General features: G+C 42.6%; 1 protein-coding gene across 9 annotated transcripts in view; it reads left to right on the forward strand.

Moving 5' to 3' along the window:
- Positions 1 to 785: 785 nt before the first annotated feature.
- Positions 786 to 23,060, forward strand: part of LOC129858233 (LIM and calponin homology domains-containing protein 1-like) — a 145,753-nt gene continuing 123,478 nt past the window's right edge. For 4 of the 9 annotated variants that reach the window (XM_055927292.1, XM_055927293.1, XM_055927294.1 and 1 more), the window contains exon 1: positions 787 to 1,574. In XM_055927292.1, coding sequence (XP_055783267.1) covers positions 1,473 to 1,574 — 102 coding nt within the window. In that variant the 5' untranslated portion in view covers positions 787 to 1,472. Of the gene's footprint in view, positions 1,575 to 23,060 lie in introns of all 9 variants that reach the window. The other 5 variants (XM_055927286.1, XM_055927291.1, XM_055927289.1 and 2 more) reach the window with 3 other exon arrangements.

Genomic DNA, 23,060 nt, shown 5'->3' on the forward strand with positions numbered 1-23,060 from the left:
GTCAAAACCACAAGTCCAAATCCCCATCTTCATCCATGGCTTAGGGAAAAACCGATTTAGCGAGCTAGCTACTGCATGACATCAACACAAGCGTACCAAATACTAAAATTATGTTTTGCTTAGGATGTGATTTGATTGGTGTGATGCCAAATCCAAACTGTTTTCCCTTGGGGGGTGTTTTGCTACACCAGGACAACTCACAGTTGAGCTCAGCTCATTCTTTAATCATTTTTTAATCAAGGGAAGCCAAATGCTTGCTTGCATCAATCAAAGCTACAGCCGCAACATGTCATACTCTTTTGGTCCAGACAGCATCAGATACATGGGCTACATGTACTGAGAGGGGTGCTGTTTCCCTCGCTTGGATGATTTCTCCGGTGAGATTTAGCCACTTGCGAATTTACAGAAAATTCTAAAAACACACAGAGAGAAGAAATACCTTTTATTTTTTTGTAAAATATTTGGGGAAGCCTGGCTTCCCTTGGCATCCATGAATACATGCCACTGATGAAAAAAAAATATTCACAGCAGTTTAGATGGTACTATGCTATACTTGCTTGTTTTGTCACATAAACTGAAATTAGGCCAACCATTAGAATTTTAGCAACCAGGAAATGGATGAGTGAATTCTGCATAGCGCATCCTTAAATCGCTGCAGTTGCTCCTCACCAACTGCACCACCTGCATTGTGGGAGGGACTATTTGTCAACCAATCATTAGGAGGGTAAAAGAAGGGACTGAAACAGGAACCAGCTTTGCTGTTATTCTAAAACCTACACAAATAAAAGCGATATTTGAGACCTCTCCCTAACCAATTAATTGTACAAACGTTATGTTTTCAGTTTGTAAGTGTGTGATATGAGGGTATAGAAAAGTTTATTTTGACATCTATAAATATTTTTGTTGTAATAGAAAGAGCAGCTATGTTGACACTGACATGTTCATCTGAGTCTTGCAGTGTCCGTCTTTCGGCTATTACAGATGCACCTCCCCCAACTTCACTCGCCTAATTTCTACAGTCTGCTTCGTTAGGCGTACTGCTCGAACACACCCGATGATAATTATCTTCACTGCTCTGTGTTGCTGCTGTCGGGAAACTGGGTGTGTGATCCGGAGTGGCTGATGGAATTGCTTGCTGTCTTTGCATTGGCTGACCGCACAGCAGCACTGCTCCGTGTATTTTTAGCCATTGATGCAATTCATATTGCGGTGCGAGCGAGGCGACTCGGTCCACAGTCCCAGTAGGCTACACGGGAGTTACAGGGGGTACCTGCAAGTGCAGTGCACGGGGTTTGCGACATAGACCGAAGGAGATTGGGGGAGACTGGCTACACAGCAAGTCAAGTAAAAATAAATAAACGGCATTATCGGCTTTTCACGGTCAGGTGCTGAGGCTGTAGCCTGAGGATTTTCCAATAGCCTACAGTTGTAGATTTATTGTTGGTCTATTTTAACACTGAGCAGCTTTGCAAATGGCAAGTCCCGCTGCAGATAGAGGACAACCACACCAGCGACATCCCCTCTCCGAATCGGCCTCGGAGCCCGCGTTTCTAGAAGCGCAGAAATGGATTGAGGTGAGTCACTGTCCTTATCAAACTCATACTGGCACGTTATTAGACTGCAGAGTGACCAAATAGGCCTACAATTTACAGACTTGTAATTTGCCTAAAGCCCCGTCACGTTATCATATTATCATGTCACAAAGGCACAGTAAACCATGCTAACCGGTTTTATTGCCTAGTCACCTGTTGAATAAGTGACGCAAATTCGTCATCCCAATTGCCCTACGAACAGTAGCCTCTGCTGTGGAGCTGGGTGCGCGTTTGGTTGAAAACAAAGAATGCATCATCTGGAATGGATTTTTTTGTTTGCCTCATTGCGAGTTTGTCGGACAATAATCGCACAAATGGGTTTTTGTTCTGTGAGATTTGAAATCACGGCATTCACTGGCCGCGTTGCACTTGGCTTTGTTAGACTGTGATTAGCTGTTACATTGTTCTATTCAACACATTGTTTTAGGTTGTTGTGATGTGAACTAAGCTTGGTAAACTAGGCCTACGTGAAATAACTTTGAGGCATTAGTTTCTATTCTGGACACGTATTTTAAAAACTGTAGATAACTTTTAAAGCCTGTTATCCCTTTCACCCTTTCAGCGTTTAACCCCCACAGACATGTACTTAATCATAAGTTTGTGTACTTTATCACCATATGTATTGTTTTGAGCTTACACCATTATCGTTGTAGCATGTTAATATAATAATATATGCCATTTAGCAGACACTTTTATCCATTTTTGTAATGTATGGGTAGTCAACCTAGTTTAAAGCAGCCATTACTGGCCCTGTCTCCTTTGACTGATAATGAGCCACACAGTTGAATGAAAGGAGGGCATAAACAACAGTTGGACAGGTCGTTCTCTGTCCTCTCAAGGGGACTGCTCACCTTACCCACATACACCTGGTGTCTGTCACTGGGTCCCCTTGGGGGCATTGAGAGTTGATACAGATCACTGGTTTTGAAGGAAACAAACAAGAGCCAAGCCCATTATTATCAGGTAAATTAAGAAGGTTTCATTTCTAGGCTTAATTTCTCGGTCATGAGTATATTTCTTAGCCGTTTCTGAGTGTTAGGCCTTGGATTGCTCTGACAGTAACACTGTACATTACAGTATACTTGATGGAACACAATTCCAACCAATCTATTAACTGTATTGCAGATTTAAAAACTTGATCTAAACGTATATGCTAATGAACAAGCTTATAGTTATAAACAAGGGGTCTCCAACAGGTCGATTGCGAGCTACCAGTAGCTTGCAGACCACCTATGAGTAGCTCGGCAAACAATTCTGAAAGTACAGTGCATTCGGAAAGAACTCTTGAATTTTTCCAAATGTTGTTACGTTACAACCTTATTCTAAAATTGATTGAATAGATTTTTCCCCTATCAATTTACACACAATACCCCATAATGAAAAAGCAAAAACAGGTTTTTAGAAATGTTGGCAAATGGATCAAAAATACCCCCAGAAATGTCACATTTACATAAGTATTCAGACCTTTTCCTCAGTACTTTGTTGAAGCACATTTGACAGCGATTACAGCCTCAAGTCTTCTTGGGTATGACACTACAAGCTTGGCACACCTGTATTTGGGGAGATTCTCCCATTCTTCTCTGCAGATCCTCTCAAGCTCTGTCAGGTTGGATGGAGAGCTTTGCTGCACAGCTATTTTTAGGTCTCTCCAGAGATGTTCGATCGGGTTCAAGTCCGGGATCTGGCTGGGCCACTCAATGACATTCAGAGACTTGTCCCGAAACCACTCCTGAGTTGTCTTGGCTGTGTGCTTAGGGTCGTTGTCCAGTTGGAAAATGAACCTTCACTCTGGAGCAGGTTTTCATCAAGGATCTCTGTACTTTGCTCCGTTCCTCTTTTCCTCAATACATGATTCTGCCACCACCATGCTTCACCGTAGGGATGGTGCCAGGTTTCCTCCCGACGTGACTCTTGGCATTCGGGCCAAAGAGTTTAATATTGGTTTCATCAGACCAGAGAATCTTGTTTCTTATGGTCTGAGAGTCTTTAGTTGTCTTTTGGCAAACTCCAAGCAGGCTGTCATGTGGCTTCTGTCTGGCCATTACCATAAAGCCCTGATTGGTAGAGTGCTGTAGAGATGGTTGTCCTTCTGGAAGGTTCACCCATCTCCACAGAGGAACTCTAGAGCTCTGTCAGAGGGACCATCAGGTTCTTGGTCACCTCCCAGACCAAGGCCCTTCTCCCCCAATTGGGGACCTTCAATGCTGCAGAATTTTTATGTACACTTCCCCACATCTGTGCTTCGACACAATCCTGTCCCGGAGCGCTACAGACAATTCCTTTCAACCTCATGGCTTGATTTCTGCTCTGACATGCACTGTCAACTGTGGGACTGTATATAGACGGGTGTGTGCTTTTCCAAATCATGTCCAATCAATTTAATTTACCACATGCGGACTCCAAGTTGTAGAAACATCTCAAGGATGATCAATAGAAACAGGATGCACCTGAGCTCAATTTCGAGTCTCATAGCAAAGTTTCTGAATACTTATGTAACTAAGGTATTTCTGTTTTTTATTTGTAATACATTTGCAAAAATGTCTGAACCAGTTTTCACTTTGTCATTATGGGGTATTGCGTGTAGATTGCTGAGAAAAATGTTTTGTTTAATACATTTTAGAATAAGGCTGTAACGTAACAAAATGTGGAAAAAGTCAAGGGGTCTGAATACTTCCCGAAGGCACTGTACATGCAATTTTCACGTGTTCCACCTCAAGCTACCAGCTACTATCTAATCAACACAGCATTGACATTATCCCACCCCTGGTTAGCCACTATTGGCTTAAAAAGCCAAACCTAACACTATCTGCCAGTTAATTTCCAGAAATATTGTTCCTGTCTGTATGTGTGGTGCGCATGTTTGTCTATCACTCAGTGTGTAGCCAGTTGTGATAACGTTCTTGTGGGTTGACAGAAATACTTTCCCCAAAACCTTCTCAATTAAATGTTAACATCAAATCAAATATTATTGGTGACGTACACGTGTTTAGCAGATGTTATTGCGGGTGTAGTGAAATGCTTGCGCTTCTAGTTCCGACAGTGCAGCAATATCTAACATGTAATATCTAACAATTTCACGACATATACCAAAAAACACACAAATCTAAGTAAAGGAATGGAATTAAGAATATTTAAAAATATGGATGAGCAATGTCAGAGTGGAATAGACTAAGATACAGTAGAATAGTATATAATATATCAGTTAATATATCAGTTTTTATCTCAAACATAGAATATGAGAAACAAAATATGACAATATTCACGTATGTACATAGATAGTTTTCTAACAAAGACACTGATTTCCACCCTTGTGGAGCCCCAGTGTTGAGGATCAGCGAAGTGGAGGTGTTGTTTCCTACCTTCACCACCTGGGGGCGGACCATCAGGAAGTCCAGGACCCAATTGCACAGGGCGGGGTTCAGACCCGTGGCCTCAAGCTTAATGATGAGCTTGGAGGGTACTATGGTATTGAATGCTGAGCTATAGTCAATGAACAGTATTCTTACATAGTTATTCCTCTTGTCCAGATGGGATAGGGCAGTGTGGAGTGCAATATAGATTGCGTCATCTGTGGATCTGTTGGGGCGGTGTGCAAATTGGAGTGGGTCCAGGGTTTCTGGGATGATGGTGTTGATGTGAGCCATGACCAGTCTTTCAAAGCATTTAATGGCTATAAATGTGAATGCTACGGGGCTATAGTCATTTAGGCAGTTAATTTAGTTCAATAGTCATTTAGGGGTTCTTGGGCATGGGGACTATGGTGGTCTGCTTGAAACAAGTTGGAATTACAAACCGGGTCAGGGATTGGTGGAAAATGTCAGTGAAGACACTTGCCAGCTGGTTAGCGCATGCTCTGAATACGCGTCCTGGTATTCCGTCAGGCTCCGCGGCCTTGCGAATGTTTAAACCTGTTTAAAAGTGTTACTCACATTGGCTACAGAGGGCAAGATCACAAACTAGGTCGGAACAACTGGTGCTCTCAAACATGGTTCAGGGTTGCTTGCCTCAAAGCGGACTTAGAAGGCATTTAGCTCGTCTGGTAGGCTCGCGTCGCTGGGCAGCTCACGGGTCTCCCTTTGTAATCCATGATAGTTTGCAAGCCCTGCCACTCTCTTGAACGTCAAAGCCGGCGTAGTAGGATTCAATCTTAGTCCTGTATTGACACCTTGTTTGTTTGATGGCTCGTCGGAGGTTATTTCTTGTAAGAGTCCGGATTAGTGTCCCGCTTCTTGAAAGCAGCAGCTCTTTATCTCAGTGCGGATGTTGTCTGTAATCCATGGGTTCTGGTTGGGGTATGTACATACAGTCTTTGTGGGGATGATGTTGCCGAGGCACTTATTAATGAAGCCAGTGACTGATGTGGTAAACTCCTGAATGTAATTGGATGAATCCCGGGAACATAACCTATAGCTCAGCATCCGCTTCATTAGACCACTTCAGTATTGAGCACATCACTGGTACTTTTGGTTTGAGATTTTGCTTTCAAGCAGGAGGATAGAGTTATGATCTGATGTGCCAAAGGGAGGGTGAGGGAGGGCCTTGTATGTGTTTCTGTGTGTGGAATAAAGGTGATCTAGAGCGTTTTGTCACCGATGCACAGGTGACATGCTGGTAAAAATAAGAAAATGGATTTAAGTTTCCATGCATTATAATCACCGGCCATGAGAAATGCTGCCTCTGAATTAGCGTTTTCTTATGGCCTTATGCAGATCATTGAGTGCGGTCTTAGTGCCAGCATCAGTTTGTGGCGGTAAATAGACAGCTACGAAAAATAGTATAGTCTGCAGCTTATCATGAGGTATTCTAACTCAGACATGTAAAAACCTGAGACTTCCTTAACATTAGAGATCGGACACCAGCTGTTGTTAACAAAGAGAACCACACCTCCTCCCTTCGTCTTACCCGAGTCTGCCGCCCGGTCTTGGCGATGCATAGAAAAACCAGTGAGATGTTTATCCATGGCCTCTTTAAGTCACGACTCAGAGAAACAAAGGATATTAGTTTTTCAGGTCCCGTAGATAGGGTAGTCTCGAACGGAGCTCATCCAGTTTTTTTCCAGTGATTGCACGTTTGCGAATGGAACACAGGGCAATGGTGGTCTATTTGCTCGCCAACATAGTCTCGTCAGGGTGCCGGTTCAGTTGCCTTTTTTTCGCTGCCGCTTCCTCTTTCGAGTCTCGGGGACTAGGGCCTGGTCTGTAGAAAGCAGATCAAGGTTATTGATCGCTGTTTTGATGTCCAGAAGCTGTTTCTGGTCGTAGGAAATTATGGCAGAGACATTATGTAAAATAAAAAATTCAGAACAGTGTAAAAAATGCACACACATTAGCAGAATTGGTCAGGAGCCCGTAAGATGGCTGCTATGCCACTGCAGTGCCATCTTCATCTTTCACTACTTAATGAGTATACCTTAATTCAATGTGTTAGCACTCTGATTGTAGCCTACCAATTGCCAATTCATGCTCAATAAGATGAATTTAGAAATATACAGCGGTTTTTGAACTGAAATTGGCCACAGTTACCTTTCTGCCAGCACCTTGTCAGAGACGCTGGTAATGATAGTGTTAAGTCTACTCTGAGTTCCAGACAGACAGCTCTTTGATGAGGGCATAAACAGTTGTTGTGCTGATTAACTATAGTCACAGGGTTTTTCCCAGCCAATGACTATGTTGGTCAACCATTTGACACCTCCCACTGAATGGTGGAATGAAATCGCTCATCTTAAGGTTGCTCAAATGAAAACAACTTACTTTCCACAAAGTAGATAAGGGAATGAAATGTGAAATGCTGATATGATATTTTTTGTCAACATATTTCAATTGACTTTAGACAAACATCAATATTAAATTGAATTCGATTGACATGAATTGAATCACACAATGTTACAAGCACACATCAAGCAAATTAGAGAGGGTTCAGGTATACTGGTTGGAAATGTTTGGATATTTCTTCCCTCTTGAATAACCATACTTTTTTCTTGCTCAGTGCTTTGTTTTGACATTTATCGTTTATCCCTTCTCACACTCAGTATGAACATGTTGCCTTCTGCAACAATACTGTGAGTGTGTTCTATTGTGACAGGCCGAAATGGAATGTGATATTTTTATTATTTCTATTGAACTTTTATTTAACTAGGCAAGTCAGTTAAGAACAAATTCTTATTTACAATGACGGCATACACCGGCCAAACCTGTACGACACTGGGCCAATTGTGTGCTGGCCCAATGGACTCCCAAACACAGCCGGATGTGATACAGCCTGGTTTCAAACCAGGGACTGTAGTGACGCCTCTTGCACTGAGATGCAGTTCCTTAGACTGCTGCGCCACTCGGGAGCCCTGATATCATCCACTTGTCATTGGGTGATACCATTCAGAAGATATCACTGTTTGTAATAGGCAAATATTCTGGGAGTGTTGATACAGTGGGGTTGTTATGATAGGCTACGTGTTGATAATGAAAATTTGATTTACTTACTTAATTAAACTCTGATTTCTGAAAACAAGTCATCACGCAGCTCCACTCATGCACTATTTAATAATTTATCAGGAACTCTGAGGAAATACACTTTATTTGTTCCGTGCTTGGGTTCACTGTTGGTCGATGAATGTGGAGATGATTCTTAAAAGAATGGAGGGGAATGGTTCCCCCAATTGTCTTCTTAATTTGGATCATGGTTTTAAATGAATGAAAAGTACAGAGCAACAACCACCATGCCCATCCCTTCTAATCTATCTGCATACAGTTGTGGCCAAAAGTTTTGAGAATGACACAAATATTAATTTCCACAAAGTTTGCTGCTTCACTGTCTTTCACTGCATTTCATACGTGTCAAAGGCTTCCATTGAGAATTACGTGAAGTTGATGCAAAGAGTCAATATTTGCATTGTTGACCCTTCTTTTTCAAGACCTCTGCAATCCGCCCTGGCAGGCTGTCAATTAACTTCTGGGCCACATCCTGACTGATGGCAGCCCATTCTTGCATAATCAATGCTTGGAGTTTGTCAGAATTTGTGGGGTTTTGTTTGTCCACCTGCCTCCTTGAGGAATGACCACAGGTTCTCAATGGGATTAAGGTCTGGAGAGTTTCCTGGCCATGGACCCAAAATATCGATGTTTTGTTCCCCGAGCCACTTAGTTATCACTTTTGCCTTATGGCAAGGTGCTCCATCATGCTGGAAAAGGCATTGTTTGTCACCAAACTGTTCCTGGATGGTTGGGAGAAGTTGCTCTCGGAGGGTGTGTTGGTACCATTCGTTATTCAGGGCTGTGTTCTTAGGCCAAATTGTGAGTGAGCCCACTCCCTTGGCTGAGAAGCAACCCCACACATGAATGGTCTCAGGATGCTTTACTGTTGGCATGACACAGGACTGATGGTAGCGCTCACCTTGTCTTCTCCGGACAAGCTTTTTTCCGGATGTCCCAAACAATCGGACAGGGGATTCATCAGAGAAAATGACTTTACCCCAGTCCTCAGCAGTCCAATCCCTGTATCTTTTGCAGAATATCAGTCTGTCCCTGATGTTTTTCCTGGAGAGAAGTGGCTTCTTTGCTGCCCTTCTTGACACCAGGTCATCCTCCAAAAGTCTTCGCCTCACTGTGCGTGCAGATGCACTCACACCTGCCTGCTGCCATTCCGGAGCAAGCTCTGTAGACCTTCCTGTAGACTTCCTGAAGATTAATATTTTTGTCATTCTCAACTTTTGGCCACGACTGTACATTTGACATTTGTTCTTACAGATGCATGGCATACTATACTAATGAAGTTTAGTGGAAGAAGACACTGTATAATCTGCAAGTGGCAGAGGGGGACCAGACTTAGTGAGAGCACTCTGTCTCTGCCTGGTAGGGAAAGTAAGAAACAAGACAGAACAAAGAGACCAGACAGTGGGAATAACTGCCACTACTACATTACATGATGTCCTCCTATGTTGGGTTTGTTTTCCCCCTTCCTATAGACTGGAGTGATGAGTTCTGAGAGGGTTGAGGGGTTTTTGTATGGTTGTCTTTAGGTGGATGAGCGTGAGTAGTTAAGACCCAGAAGCATGCTGTAAGCCTACCACTAGCGGCAAGGTAAGAGGAAGTGAGTAGATTTAAGGATTTGTAAATCTCAAATCAACCCCGAGCCCTAAACCCAAGGCACTTTTGTAGATCTGAAAGGATGGGATAAGTGTATGAAAAGCAATGACAACATTTCCACTACGTGTTATGAGACAAGATGGAGCTATTGGCCATGTTGCTTAGCTACACCTGGCCATCTGTGAGGCATGGATAGAAGTGCATCGAAAGTAGAGGCTAGGATTCTGTTTGGATGGATTGAATAATGAAGGGAGTATTATAATGTGTTTTAAAGATAACCTTCATACAGTGGGTGTTGGTGGGTGTGAGAATGGAAAAAAAACACCAACCTTCCTGTAGATATTTTCAGCTGTTCATGGGAGAACAAGTTTCTTAACCTTGATCTTGATTCATTTCCATTGCCCACAAATTAATTTTCTATGCAAATTACGTAACATTCTGCTTATTCACTTCTGGTGAAAAACCTTAGTTACAGTAGTGGAGCAACCAATCAATAATGCTCTTATCAATTAAATGAAGATCAGTACAAAAATACTATTGATGAAGATATAGTAGGATTTATTCAAAATAATGTAATGTACAGTACCAGTCAAAAGTTTGGACACACCTACTCATTCGAGGGTTTTTTATTTTTGCTATTAATAGTGAAGACATCAAAATGATGAAATAACACTTATGGAAGCATGTAGGAACCAGTAAAATGTTAAACAAATCAAAATATATTTTAGATTCTTCAAAGTAGCCACCATTTGCCTTGATGACAGCTTTGCACAGTATTGGCATTCTTTCAACCAGCTTTATCTAGAAATGCTTTTCCAACACTTGAAGGTATTCCCACATATGCTGAGCACTTGTTGGCTGGTTTTCCTTCACTCTGCGGTCCAACTCATCCAAAACCAACTCATCCAAAACCATCTCAATTGGGTTGAGGTCGGGTGGCCAGGTCATCTGATGCAGCACTCCATCACTCTGCTTCTTGGTCAAATAGCCCTTACACAGCCTGGAGGTGTGTTGGGTCATTGTCCTGTGAAAAACAAATGATAGTCCCACTAAGTGCAAACCAGATGGGATGGAGTATTACTTCAGAATGCTGTGGTAGCCATGCTGGTTAAGTGTGCCTTGAATTCTAAATAAATCACTGATAGTGTCACTAGCAAAGCATCCCCACTCCATCGCACCTCCTCCATGCTTCACGGTGGGAACCACACTTGCGGAGATCATCCGTTCACCTGCTCTGCGTCTCACAAAGACACAGTGGTTGGATTTTGGACTCATCAGACCAAAAGACAGATTGCCGCCGGTCTAATGTCCATTGCTCGTGTTTTTTTGGCCCAAGAAAGTCTCTTCTTATTGGTGTCCTTTAGTACCGGTTTCTTTGCAGCTATTCAACCATGAAGGCCTGATTCACGCAGTCTCCTCCGAACAGTTGATCTTGAGATGTGTCTGTTACTGTCAATGTTCCAGGTGAATGGAATAGAGAGTCAGGCGCAGGACACAGGAATGAGTAAAGCCACGATATTTACTCAATATCAACAATAATCCAACAAGGATAAACATAAACAATCCAGAACACGTACACGGAACCACTTGACAAAAACAATCACGCACAAAACAAAAGGGAAAGCCAGAGGGTTAAATAAGGAACATGATCATGGAATGGAAACTAGGTGTGTACAATGAAGACCAATCAAAACGAAACATGGATCGGTGGTGACTAGAAAGTCGACCGCCGAACGCCGCCCAAACAAGGAGAGGGACCAACTTCGGCGGAATTTGTGACAGTTACTTGAACTCTGTGAAGCATTTATTTGGGCTGCAATTTCTGAGGCTGGTAACTCTAATGAGAGGTACCTCTGCTGCAGAGGAAAAGTTGTCTTCCTTTCCTGTGGTGGTCCTCATGAGAGCCAGTTTCATCACAGCGCTTGATTGTTTTTGCGACTGCACTTGCAGAAAGGTTCTTGAAAATTTCCTGATTGACTGACCGTCATGTCTCAACTCTTTGCTTGTTTGAGCTGTTCTTGCCATAATATGGATTTAAACTTTTACCCAAATCAAATTTTACTGGTCACATACACATGGTTAGCAGGTGTTATTGCAGGTGTTGCGAAATGCTTGTGCTTCTAGCTCCGACAGGGCAGTAATATCTAACAATTACACAACATATACCCAATACACACAAATCTAGTAAAGGAATGGAATTAAGAATATAAAAATATATGGACGAGCAATGTCATAGAATTTGAATAAGATACAGTGGAGAAGTATAGGATACAGTATAGACATATGAGATGGCTTATGCAAGATATGTAGACATTATTAAAGTGACTAGTATTCCATTTATTAAAGTGGCCAGTGATTTCAAGTCTATGTATATAGGTAGCAGCCTCTATGTGCTAGTGATTGCTATTTAACAGTCTGACGGCCTTGAAAGAGAAGCTGTTTTTCAGTCTCTCGAACCCAGCTTTGATGCACCTGTACTGATAGCCCTATCTTCTGTATACCAACCCTACCTTGTCACAACACAACTGATTGGCTCAATCGCATTAAGAAGAAAATTAATTATGCTATTTAAGTGTTAACAAGGCACACCTGTTAATTGAAATACATTCCAGGTGACTACCTCATGAAGCTGGTTGAGAGAATGGCAAGAGTGTGCAAAGCTGTCATCAAAACAAAGGGTAGCTACTTAGAAGAATCTCAAATATTAAATATATTTTGATTTATTTAACACTTTTTTTAGTTACCCTGGAATGAGTAGATGTCTCCAAACTTTTGACTGGTACTGTATAACAAGTTGTTTATGCAAAAACTCTAGTTTCAACAATTCGTTCACCAGCGCCAGGTAACACACACTCCACTTGCACACTCGACACACACACTTGCACAGTCTCGACCAGTCACACAAAGATAAAAGCCCTGAAAGTAAGAAACTAGTGACTAAAACTTCATCTATGATCTTCTTAATCGTGGAGGAAGACTTCTGTTGAGGAGATTTTAATTTTGACTAACAGATTTTCTCCCCTCATTATGCAACATTCTGTCTAGTTCTGGGGGAAACTTTGTACAATTTAGCTTAATTTGCCTAAATTGCAATAGGAGAATCCCACGTAGCCAATTAGAGGGTATGGTGGAGTTAATTGTTATGTTGCTAATCCCAATCCTTTGATCTACAAGTGCCTCTGGGGAGAGCTCAGGCCTAGTGGGATTGGAATTGGGCCTAGTAAGCATACTCCTGTCGTCCTAGGTGGGATTGACAGATGGGTTAAAACACCTGTGTGTGTGTCTGTTTTTGTATTTGCATTTGTCTGTATGATATGCACTAGGATATCCACTGTGCATGCGTCTCTTTGTATGCGGTTTGTATGCATGTGAGTGTGTTACTTTTCTCTGAATGGTTATCTATGCTTCCCTGTCCTCTACCATTTTTGTCGATCTTTGTGATCAGGCTGTGGAGCACATTCATAGCTGTCCCATGCCTGAGGTGGACCCTGTGGGAGGGAGGGCGAGTAGGAGAATGTCAACCTGCAGTGCGACAAACACGCACATACACAAGCACACACACAGAGGAGATGGGGCTGCAACTGCATTCACTCAATCTCCATCAGGGTGGGTTTAACAGCATGACACTTTAGCATATCCATCCTTACAGTGGCTAGCACACCTGTTGCCACAGAGCTACACTGTCTACAAGTGTTTCCACTCTGAGCGGCAGCAGTCAGTTTGTTATTGTTTGGGTTGAGAGTCGGGATGCTCCGTCTTGACCTCACTAGCTTCACTTGAATCCTCAATCCTAATCTGGATTACGGAGGTGAAGTCTACTGGTCATGCTGCTATTGCTATGTACCATTGCTTTGTGGGATGTAGAGAGACCTTGTTACAGTGTATTAGCTGCTGATGTCCGCTTCTTACTGTTACTATAGTTTGTTTTGTACTGAAGTAAAGTTTTAGGTTGTCATAAATCATTGCGCTTTTACCACAAATTGAGCCACAGATTTAAATGATACCATCATCCCAGCAAACATTTTGGAAATGTTTCAGCCAGAACGGAATTCTAGTTTCCTGTAAGACATGACAGAAAAAGCACCCTCTTCCATCAAGCCGAACTGTTAGCTGTCTTATCGGCTGCTATCTGAGTTGGTCTATCGGACAATTTTTCTTGGGTCACTATAACTATATCTATTTTGCCAATTGGATTGATCCACTCTACCACACGGAACCCCACTAATCTACCGACGGAAACACACGAGGTGGCTAAAAACAGACCTCCATCCTATGCTAGCTTGCTACCGATGGCCCGGCTAGCTGTCTGAATCGCCGTTACCCCAACCAACCTCACTACTCACTGGACCCTTATGATCACTCGACTGAGCATGCCTCTCCTTAATGTCAATATGCCTTGTCCACTGCTGTTCTGGTTAGTGTTTATTGGCTTATTTCACTGTAGAGCCTCTAGCCCTGCTCATTATACCTTATCCAACCTTTCAGTTCCACCATCCACACATGCGATGACATCACCTGGTTTCAATGGTGTTTCTAGAGATATCTCTCTCATCATCACTCAATACCTAGGTTTACCTCCACTGTATTCACATCCTACCATACCTTTGTCTGTACATTATACCTTGAAGCTATTTTATCGCCCGCAGAAACCTCCTTTTACTCTCTGTTCCGGACGTTCTAGACGACCAATTCCCATAGCTTTTAGCCGTACCCTTTTCCTACTCCTCCTCTGTTCCTCTGGTGATGTAGAGGTGAATCCAGGCCCTGCAGTGCCTAGCTCCACTCCTATTTCCCAGGCGCTCGCATTTGATGACTTCTGTAACCGTAATAGCCTTGGTTTCATGCATGTTAACATTAGAAGCCCTCTCCCTAAGTTTGTTTTATTCACTGCTTTAGCACACTCTGCCAACCCGGATGTTCTAGTCGTGTCTGAATCCTGGCTTAGGAAGACCACCAAAAATTCTGAAATCTCCATTCCTAACTACACATTTTCAGACAAGATAGAATGGCCAAAGGGGGCGGTGTTGCAATCTACTGCAAAGATAGCCTGCAGGGTTCTGTCCTACTATCCAGGTCTGTACCCAAGCAATTTGAACTTCTACTTTTAAAAATCCACCTCTCTAAAAACAAGTCTCTCACTGTTGCCGCCTGCTATAGACCACCTTCTGCCCCCAGCTGTGCTCTGGACACCATATGTGAACTGATTGCCCCCCATCTATCTTCAGAGCTCGTGCTGCTAGGCGACCTAAACTGGAACATGCTTAACTCCCCAGCCATCCTACAATCTAAGCTTCATGCCCTCAATCTCACACAAATTATCAACGAACCTACCAGGTACCACCCCAAAGCCGTAAACACGGGCACCCTCATAGATATCATCCTACCCAACTTGCCCTCTAAATACACCTCTGCTGTTTTCAACCAAGATCTCAGCGATCATTGCCTGCATCTGTAATGGGTCAGCGGTCAAACGACCTCCACTTAGCACTGTCAAACGCTCCCTGAAATACTTCAGCGAGCAGGCCTTTCTAATCGACCTGGCCGGGTATCCTGGAAGGATGCCTGGTTATTTTTTTTTAAATGCCTTCCTCACCATCTTAAATAAGCATGCCCCATTCTAAATTTCTTGATCCAGGAACAGATATAGCCCTTGGTTCTCTCCTGACCTGACTGCCCTTAACCAACACAAAAACATCCTATGGCGTTCTGCATTAGCATCGAACAGCTCCCGTGATATGCAAATTTTCAGGGAAGCTAGAAACCAATATATACAGGCAGTTAGAAAAGCCAAGGCTAGCTTTTTCAAGCAGAAATTTGCTTTTCTTGCAACACAAACTCCAAAAGTTCTGGGACACTGTAAAGTCCATGGAGAATAAGAACACCTCCTCCCAGCTGCCCACTGCACCGAGGACAGGAAACACTGTCACCACTGATAAATCCACTATAATTGAGAATTTCAATAAGCATTTTTCTACGGCTGGCCATGCTTTCCACCTGGCTACCCCTACCCCGGTCAACAGCACTGCACCACCCACAGCAACTCGCCCAAGCCTTCCCCGTTTCTCCTTCTCGCAAATCCAGTCAGCTGATGTTCTGAAAAGCTGCAAAAACTGGCCCCTTACAAATCAGCCGGGCTAGACAATCTGGACCCTTTCTTTCTAAATTTATCTGCTGAAATTATTGCAACTCCTATTACTAGCCTGTTCAACCTCTCTTTCGTGTCGTCTGAGATTTCCAAAGATTGGAAAGCAGCTGCAGTCATCCCCCTCTTCAAAGGGAGGGACACTCTTGACCCAAACTGCTACAGAACTATATCTATCCTACCCTGCCTTTCTAAGGTCTTCGAAGGCCAAGTCAACAAACAGATTACCGACCATTTCGAATCCCACCATACCTTCTCCGCTATGCAATCTGGTTTCAGAGCTGGTCATGGGTGCACCTCAGCCACGCTCAAGGTCCTAAACGATATCCTAACCGCCATCGATAAGAAACAATACTGTGCAGCCGTATTCATTGACCTTGCCAGGCTTTCGACTCTGTCAATCACCACATCCTCATCAGCAGACTTGATAGCCTTGGTTTCACAAATGATTGCCTCGCCTGGTTCACCAACTACTTCTCAGATAGAGTTCAGTGTGTCAAATCGGAGGGCCTGTTGTCCAGGCCTCTGGCAGTTTCTATGGGGGTGCCACAGGGTTAAATTCTTGGACCGACTCTCTTCTCTGTATACATCAATGATGTCGCTCTTGCTGCTGGTGAGTCTCTGATCCACCTCTACGCAGACGACACCATTCTGTATACTTCTGGCCCTTCTTTGGACACTGTGTTCACAACCCTCCAGACGAGCTTCAATGCCATACAACTCTCCTTCCGTGGCCTCCAATTGCTCTTAATTACAAGTAAAACTAAATGCATGCTCTTCAACCGATCGCTGCCTGCACCTGCCCGCCCGTCCAACATCACTACTCTGGACGGTTCTGACTTAGAATATGTGGACAACTACAAATACCTAGGTGTCTGGTTAGACTGTAAACTCTCCTTCCAGACTCACATCAAACATCTCCAATCCAACATTAAATCTAGAAATGGCTTCCTATTTCACAACAAAGCATCCTTCACTCATGCTGCCAAACATACCCTTGTAAAACTGACCATCCTACCGATCCTCGACTTCGGCGATGTCATTTAAAAAATAGCCTCCAATACCCTACTCAATAAATTGGATGCAGTCTATCACAGTGCCATCCGTTTTGTCACCAAAGCCCCATATACTACCCACCACTGCGACCTGTACGCTCTCGTTGGCTGGCCCTCGCGTCATACTCGTCGCCAAACCCACTGGCTCCAGGTCATCTACAAGACCCTGCTAAGTAAAGTCCCCCCTTATCTCAGCTCACTGGTCACCATAGCAGCACCCACCTGTAGCACGCGCTCCAGCAGGTATATCTCTCTGGTCACCCCCAAAACCAATTCTTACTTTGGCCACCTCTCCTTCCAGTTCTCTGCTGCCAATGACTGGAACGAACTGCAAAAATCTCTGAAACTGGAAACACTTATCTCCCTCACTAGCTTTAAGCACCAGCTGTCAGAGCAGCTCACATATTACTGCACCTGTACATAGCCCATCTATAATTTAGCCCAAACAACTACCTCTTCCCCTACTGTATTTATTTATTTATTTTGCTCCTTTGCACCCCATTATTTCTATCTCTACTTTGCACATTCTTCCACTGCAAATCTACCATTCCAGTGTTTTACTTGCTATATTATATTTACTTTGCCACCATGGCCTTTTTTTTGCCTTTACCTCCCTTATCTCACCTCATTTGCTCACATTGTATATAGACTTATTTTTCTACTGTATTATTGACTGTATGTTTGTTTTATAAATGAGAACTTGTTCTCAACTTGCCTACCTGGTTAAATATTTGTATTTTTTTAAGGAACAATAACGTTGGACTTTGTTTTGACCATGGGGGTGTTCTTCTAGAACTGGGAACTGCCAGGAACATCACACTACTTAAGTGCCGATACAATATGTTTTGCAATTCTCACGATTTTATATGTATTGCGATTCAATACTGTGATTTTTATTGCTATTTGATGTTCCAAACATATTGCTCACCATGTGTCTGCTGCAGAGAGAAAAGAGAGCCACGAAAAAATTAGTTTTGTTCAGTCATGGAAATAAGTGTTAAAAACAAATACATGTATGCAGGTACAGCCAAAAGCACAACAATGATATTGTCAAAACGATACAATATATTGTCAAAAATAATATCCCAATATGTAACTAAAGTTTCCCCCCCATCTCTGTTTCTTCCTCCTATTCAACACCAGAAGTCCTGTTAGGTTTGTTCCCAGAATAGGCCTGTCATCATAGGAAAGTGAGCTGCTTCCTTCTCTGGGCACATAAACAAAGGGACATTTCAAGTTAGTGTTGAGGCGTGTACCAGCTGCTGAGTAGAAATATAGACCTTCTTCTGAACCAGGCATCGCTGTGTTTTTTTCCTATTCAATAGTTTAGGGTCGTCATCGTAAAGTATTGTTCCAAACGAATGAGTCAAGTGTTGGCTTTATATCAGACAGACAGACATAGATACAGGATAGTCAAACAGATGGGTGGAGTGCTCTCTCAGTAGCGTGTATGATTTTAATTGGGGCATTGAGACTGAGATGGCCTCTTAGTTTACTGAGCTAAGGCTCATGGGAGCTGGACTCTTTCTAGACTGCCGAGGGAGGCACTAGAACCTGCGCAGTGTGTCTCCGTCTGCATTGGGGCAAAGACACACACACACTGAAGTAACCTGCACAGTGTGTCATTATCTGCAATAGAACACATACTCAGTGCACTGACATTTACTGTATAATCCAATTGCTCTTTGTGTCTTTGGAGAAGCCCTGTCTATTTTTCCTATGGAGATTGGGTGACATTTGAATGGGAAATTAGGTGTCTCCTTCACTGCTGCTCTTTGACACAGTGTGTTCAGAGTGATATGATAATGTTATACACACATACATTTCTACATAAGGACCGGTTCCAGTGCGATTCCAACAAATGGTCTTGTTAGTATTAGAGCAGTGGTCACCAACCTTTTCTGAGTCGAGATGCAAGCCGAGATCTACTGCTCAGATGTTTTATTTTTTACATGATTTCAAAAACGTGTTAAGCCTATGCAACAAAAAAAAATAAAAAATAATTCTGTAGCAATTCTGAAATAGTATTTTAATAAATTAAGTATATGAGCACACTGGTAATGGACAATTTGTTGTATCACTTGTGACACACAGCTGAGTGAGCATAATAATTAGCTCTTTTTTATTGGACTGATGCATGTGATTGTCAGTCTGGGGGGAGGGAGCAACGATGAGGCTGACTCTCTCACCGTCCCTCCATCCTCCTTCCCTCCGCTGAGAAAAGGAAACAGTCTTCCAGCTGATGGCGAAACTCAAGTCGCACTGCATTATTTCTGCCTCATGCACAAATTTATGTTGTTACTCCTATGACCAGAGAAAGTTAAATATTCCTCGATATAAAAAAAACGCAAGCTCACTATAGGAGACTCATTTATTGCAGCTGCAGTGCTGGATGTAGCGTAAATGGAGGTAGGGAGAACTCACATTTTATGGCTTATAAAAAAAATTGAAATAAAGTGCTGAATAACAACTTAAAGAGAAACTTACTCATTAAAACAGCAGGTTATTTGCTGTATTCGTTGTCTCTAGTCATGGTTTTTAAAAGTTTTTAAATCTCACAGTATCACACAGCTACTTTGTGTGCTTCTCTTATTGTGATGACCAGATTGACCCCATTATGAGTACATGTTTAGATTTTCTCTGTGCATTCAAGGATTCTTTTTACAGTCTATGGCTCGAGCAAACTGCAGACACGGTTATCTGAGCTATCTGATTGGCCAGCGGTAGGCCTATAGGTGCACTTGATTTACTCACTGGGCCTGCCGGGTAGGCGGAGTTTTACCTTCAGACACATGAAATGGTTCCAAATAGAAACACTTTGCCTTCCCGGGGCTAGGGCTGCTGATTCAAATGCACCTGCAGTGCAAAACATTTTTTTTAAATAGCATTTTAGCATTGGGTTTTTTACAAAAATGTTTGGTGGACGACTAGGAATGCCTTGGAGATAAACCAGTCGATCGTGATCATGATGGACCGGTTGGTGACCGTTAGAGGGTAAAGTTCAGGCAGTATTAGCTCAACAGGCTTATTTGCATGCCTAACCCCAATTTCAACTCCTAGCGCAGTTGTTCTTTGGTTTATTAAAGTATTGTCTTAGATACTTCTATCAATAAGCTTTTGATTCACAACATCTCTTCTGTTCTTGTCGCACCTCTCATCCCTTCTTATCCGTTGGAGATCCTAACACGAAACCCAAACCCTGAACCAATTATATTAATTTGGGGACAGGTCGAAAAGCATTAAACATTTATGGCAATTTAACTAGCTAGCTTGCACTTGCTAGCTAATTTGCCCTTTTAGCTAGCTTGCTGTTGCTAGCAATTTGTCCTGGGATATAAACATTGAGTTGTGATTTTACCTGAAATGCACAAGGTCCTCTACTCCGCCAATTAATCGACACATAAAACGGTCAACTAAATCGTTTGGTGACAACTAAAACCAAAAGTAAAAATGTGCATGTTAGCAGTGTTACCTTTATTAGCATTCTAGTCAACTTTCTTCCTTCCAGGCTTTTTCTTCTCTTGACTTTTATATTGCGATTGGCAACTTTCATAAATTAGGTGCATTACTGCCACTGACCTCGTTCATCTTTCAGTCACCCACGTGGGTATAACCAATGAGGAGATGGTACGTGGGTACCTGCTTCTACAAAACAATGAGGAGATGGGAGAGGCAGGACTTGCAGCGCGATCTGCGTCAGAAATAGTACTGACTTCTATTTTAGCCCTTGGCAACGCAGACGATCGTTGGCGCGCGCAATAATTGAACAACATGTATGTCTAAATTTATTTTGCAACGCTCGCGCACGCAACACGAGCGGTGTAGTCAGCCTGTAAAACCAATTTGATTCGTATTAGCTTTTCGGCTCAACCCAACTCAGTTGTACTTGGGGGGAACTGTCCTTTTGGTAGGAATTCTGCAATGGTGAGATGGCCTAGAGGAGCGAAAATGATGATCGTCCACTATGAATGGTGCCTTTCAGACCGGTGCTGGGTTGGTTTCCATTGTTGATGACACACACACACACACACACACACACACACACACACACACACACACACACACACACACACACACACACACACACACGATTCAATACCCACCCCAACATTCCTAAGCTCCTGAATTCAACCACCTCATTCACATACATATACACATACTCCCCCCTTCAGCTAGTCCCCCATGGCAACAATGCGCCCTGTCACCAGCTCTGGAAAGTGACACAATCGTCCCTCAGCTGACTGGCATGTGCCGGGTCTCCACTGCCCCAGGCCTCTGCCCTGACAGACAATCTAATAGCAACAGCTATAAAACACTACAGATCACTTTACCCAGAGACAGATTAAGCCATCTTGGACTATAAAGCTCTTGAGATTCTTTGGGAAATCAATGTAAAATGTGTAATCTCACTACTTTGATTTTACCTCTAAAATATGTGCTATAATATATTTTTGCAACTACTTTGTGTGCTTCTCTTATTGTGATGACCAGATTGACCCCATTGTGAGTACATGTTTAGATTTTCTCTCAAGTATTTTCTTTGTCAAGTATTTAGCAACCTGGAAATGTTGCTGAAACAGGCCCCCATCCAACATAGTACTTAGTGCAGTTAGCCTAAGCTATGGAACTATCAGTGTCTCTGACACCTGCCCCTGTAAAGTGGATGAGGGAAGTTGCAGGGCAGTGGGTGAATGAGCTTAACCAGGTCCATTAAGGTCTAGTGAAGCTGTCCGACTGCTATGGGAAGCTCATTCTGTTGTTAGCTACACTGCCCACAGTGTACTAAAACCAAAAGTAAAAATGTGCATGTTAGCTGTGTTACCTTTCTTAGCATTGTTAGCCTGTTAGCATGGGTTACAAGCTAATATTAGCATACATGAGCTAAATAGTCATAGAAATGCTTAACAAAAGGCCAAGGTCTGGATGTTCTTAAAGCAAGGGAACAGTAGCCAGGAGACACTCACATGTGAGTACACAAATACAAAATGCTGCGTTGAAATAAGACACTTGTAGCTAGCAGAGCATGTCTTCCTCCCTCCTTGCAAATAGCTGAGCTTCTTGACCTTGTTCCTTTCATATTAGTAATGTACTTTTCAGCAACAGTTTAGCTGCTTCAATCTCTGTGAGAGAATTGAAATAAGAAAACGCACTAGTAGGTAGATACTCTGTCTAGCCTATGTCATGGCCATGTTGTTTCTACCCTCCCTTCTCTTTAGAGACTATCTATTTGTCTTCCCACATCTCATTCATTTTACTATTGACTTAAAACCATTAGGCATTATTTGCATGATAATACATTTCTGCTTCTGTCTCACGTTTTCTCACATTCTGTCTCCTGTCTGTCAGAATCAGTAATCTAGTCCCCTGGGTACTCTCATTGTCTGTATCCCTCATGTCACTAGAGCTGTATGAAGTATTAGCCTACTTCATGAATGGCCACTTTTGTAGAGAAATAGAAGATTAGAAGTGTGGTTGGCTTATCAATTATCTACCAGCATGCAAAAATGATACACAAACACCAATAGCCCCCCCCCCCCCCTGTTCTCACAGAAATGGTTGCAGGGAATAGGATAAATTGCCTGTATTTGTTTTTGTACACTTTTATAGGCAATTTATTACATGGAATTGTGAAGATGTTCCAGACATTCTCAGTAGGACTGGATTTGAAATCTCAGTCCCACCTGTTTGTACTGATTCAGTGACAGGGAGCGACTGAGACTGGGTCATTAAGTTGAAACTCTTGTTCAACTTTACCGAATATCCTTCCATGAGTGGTTAGTCTTTATTAGAGGTTGACCAATTAATCGGCATGGCCCGATTTTTTATTAGGGCCGATTTTAAAGTTTTCATAAAAATCGGTAATCTGCATTTTTGGATGCCGATTACATTTCATTCCAAGAGGAAACTGCATGGCAGGCTGACCAGCTGTTAAGCGAGTGTAGCAAGGAGCCAAGGTAAGTTGCTAGCTAGCATTAAACTTATCCTATAAAAAACAATCAATCCTCACATAGTCACTAGTTAACTACACATGGTTGATGATATTACTAGGTTAACTAGCTTGTCCTGCATTGCATATAATCAATGCAGTGCTTGTTAATTTATCATTGAATCACAGCCTACTTCGCCAACCGGGTGATGATTTAACAAAAGCACAATCGTTGCACGAATGTACCTAACCATGAACATCAATGCC

This window comes from Salvelinus fontinalis, chromosome 6 (assembly GCF_029448725.1).
Source record: "Salvelinus fontinalis isolate EN_2023a chromosome 6, ASM2944872v1, whole genome shotgun sequence".
In the NCBI taxonomy this organism is placed as follows: Eukaryota; Metazoa; Chordata; class Actinopteri; order Salmoniformes; family Salmonidae; genus Salvelinus; species Salvelinus fontinalis.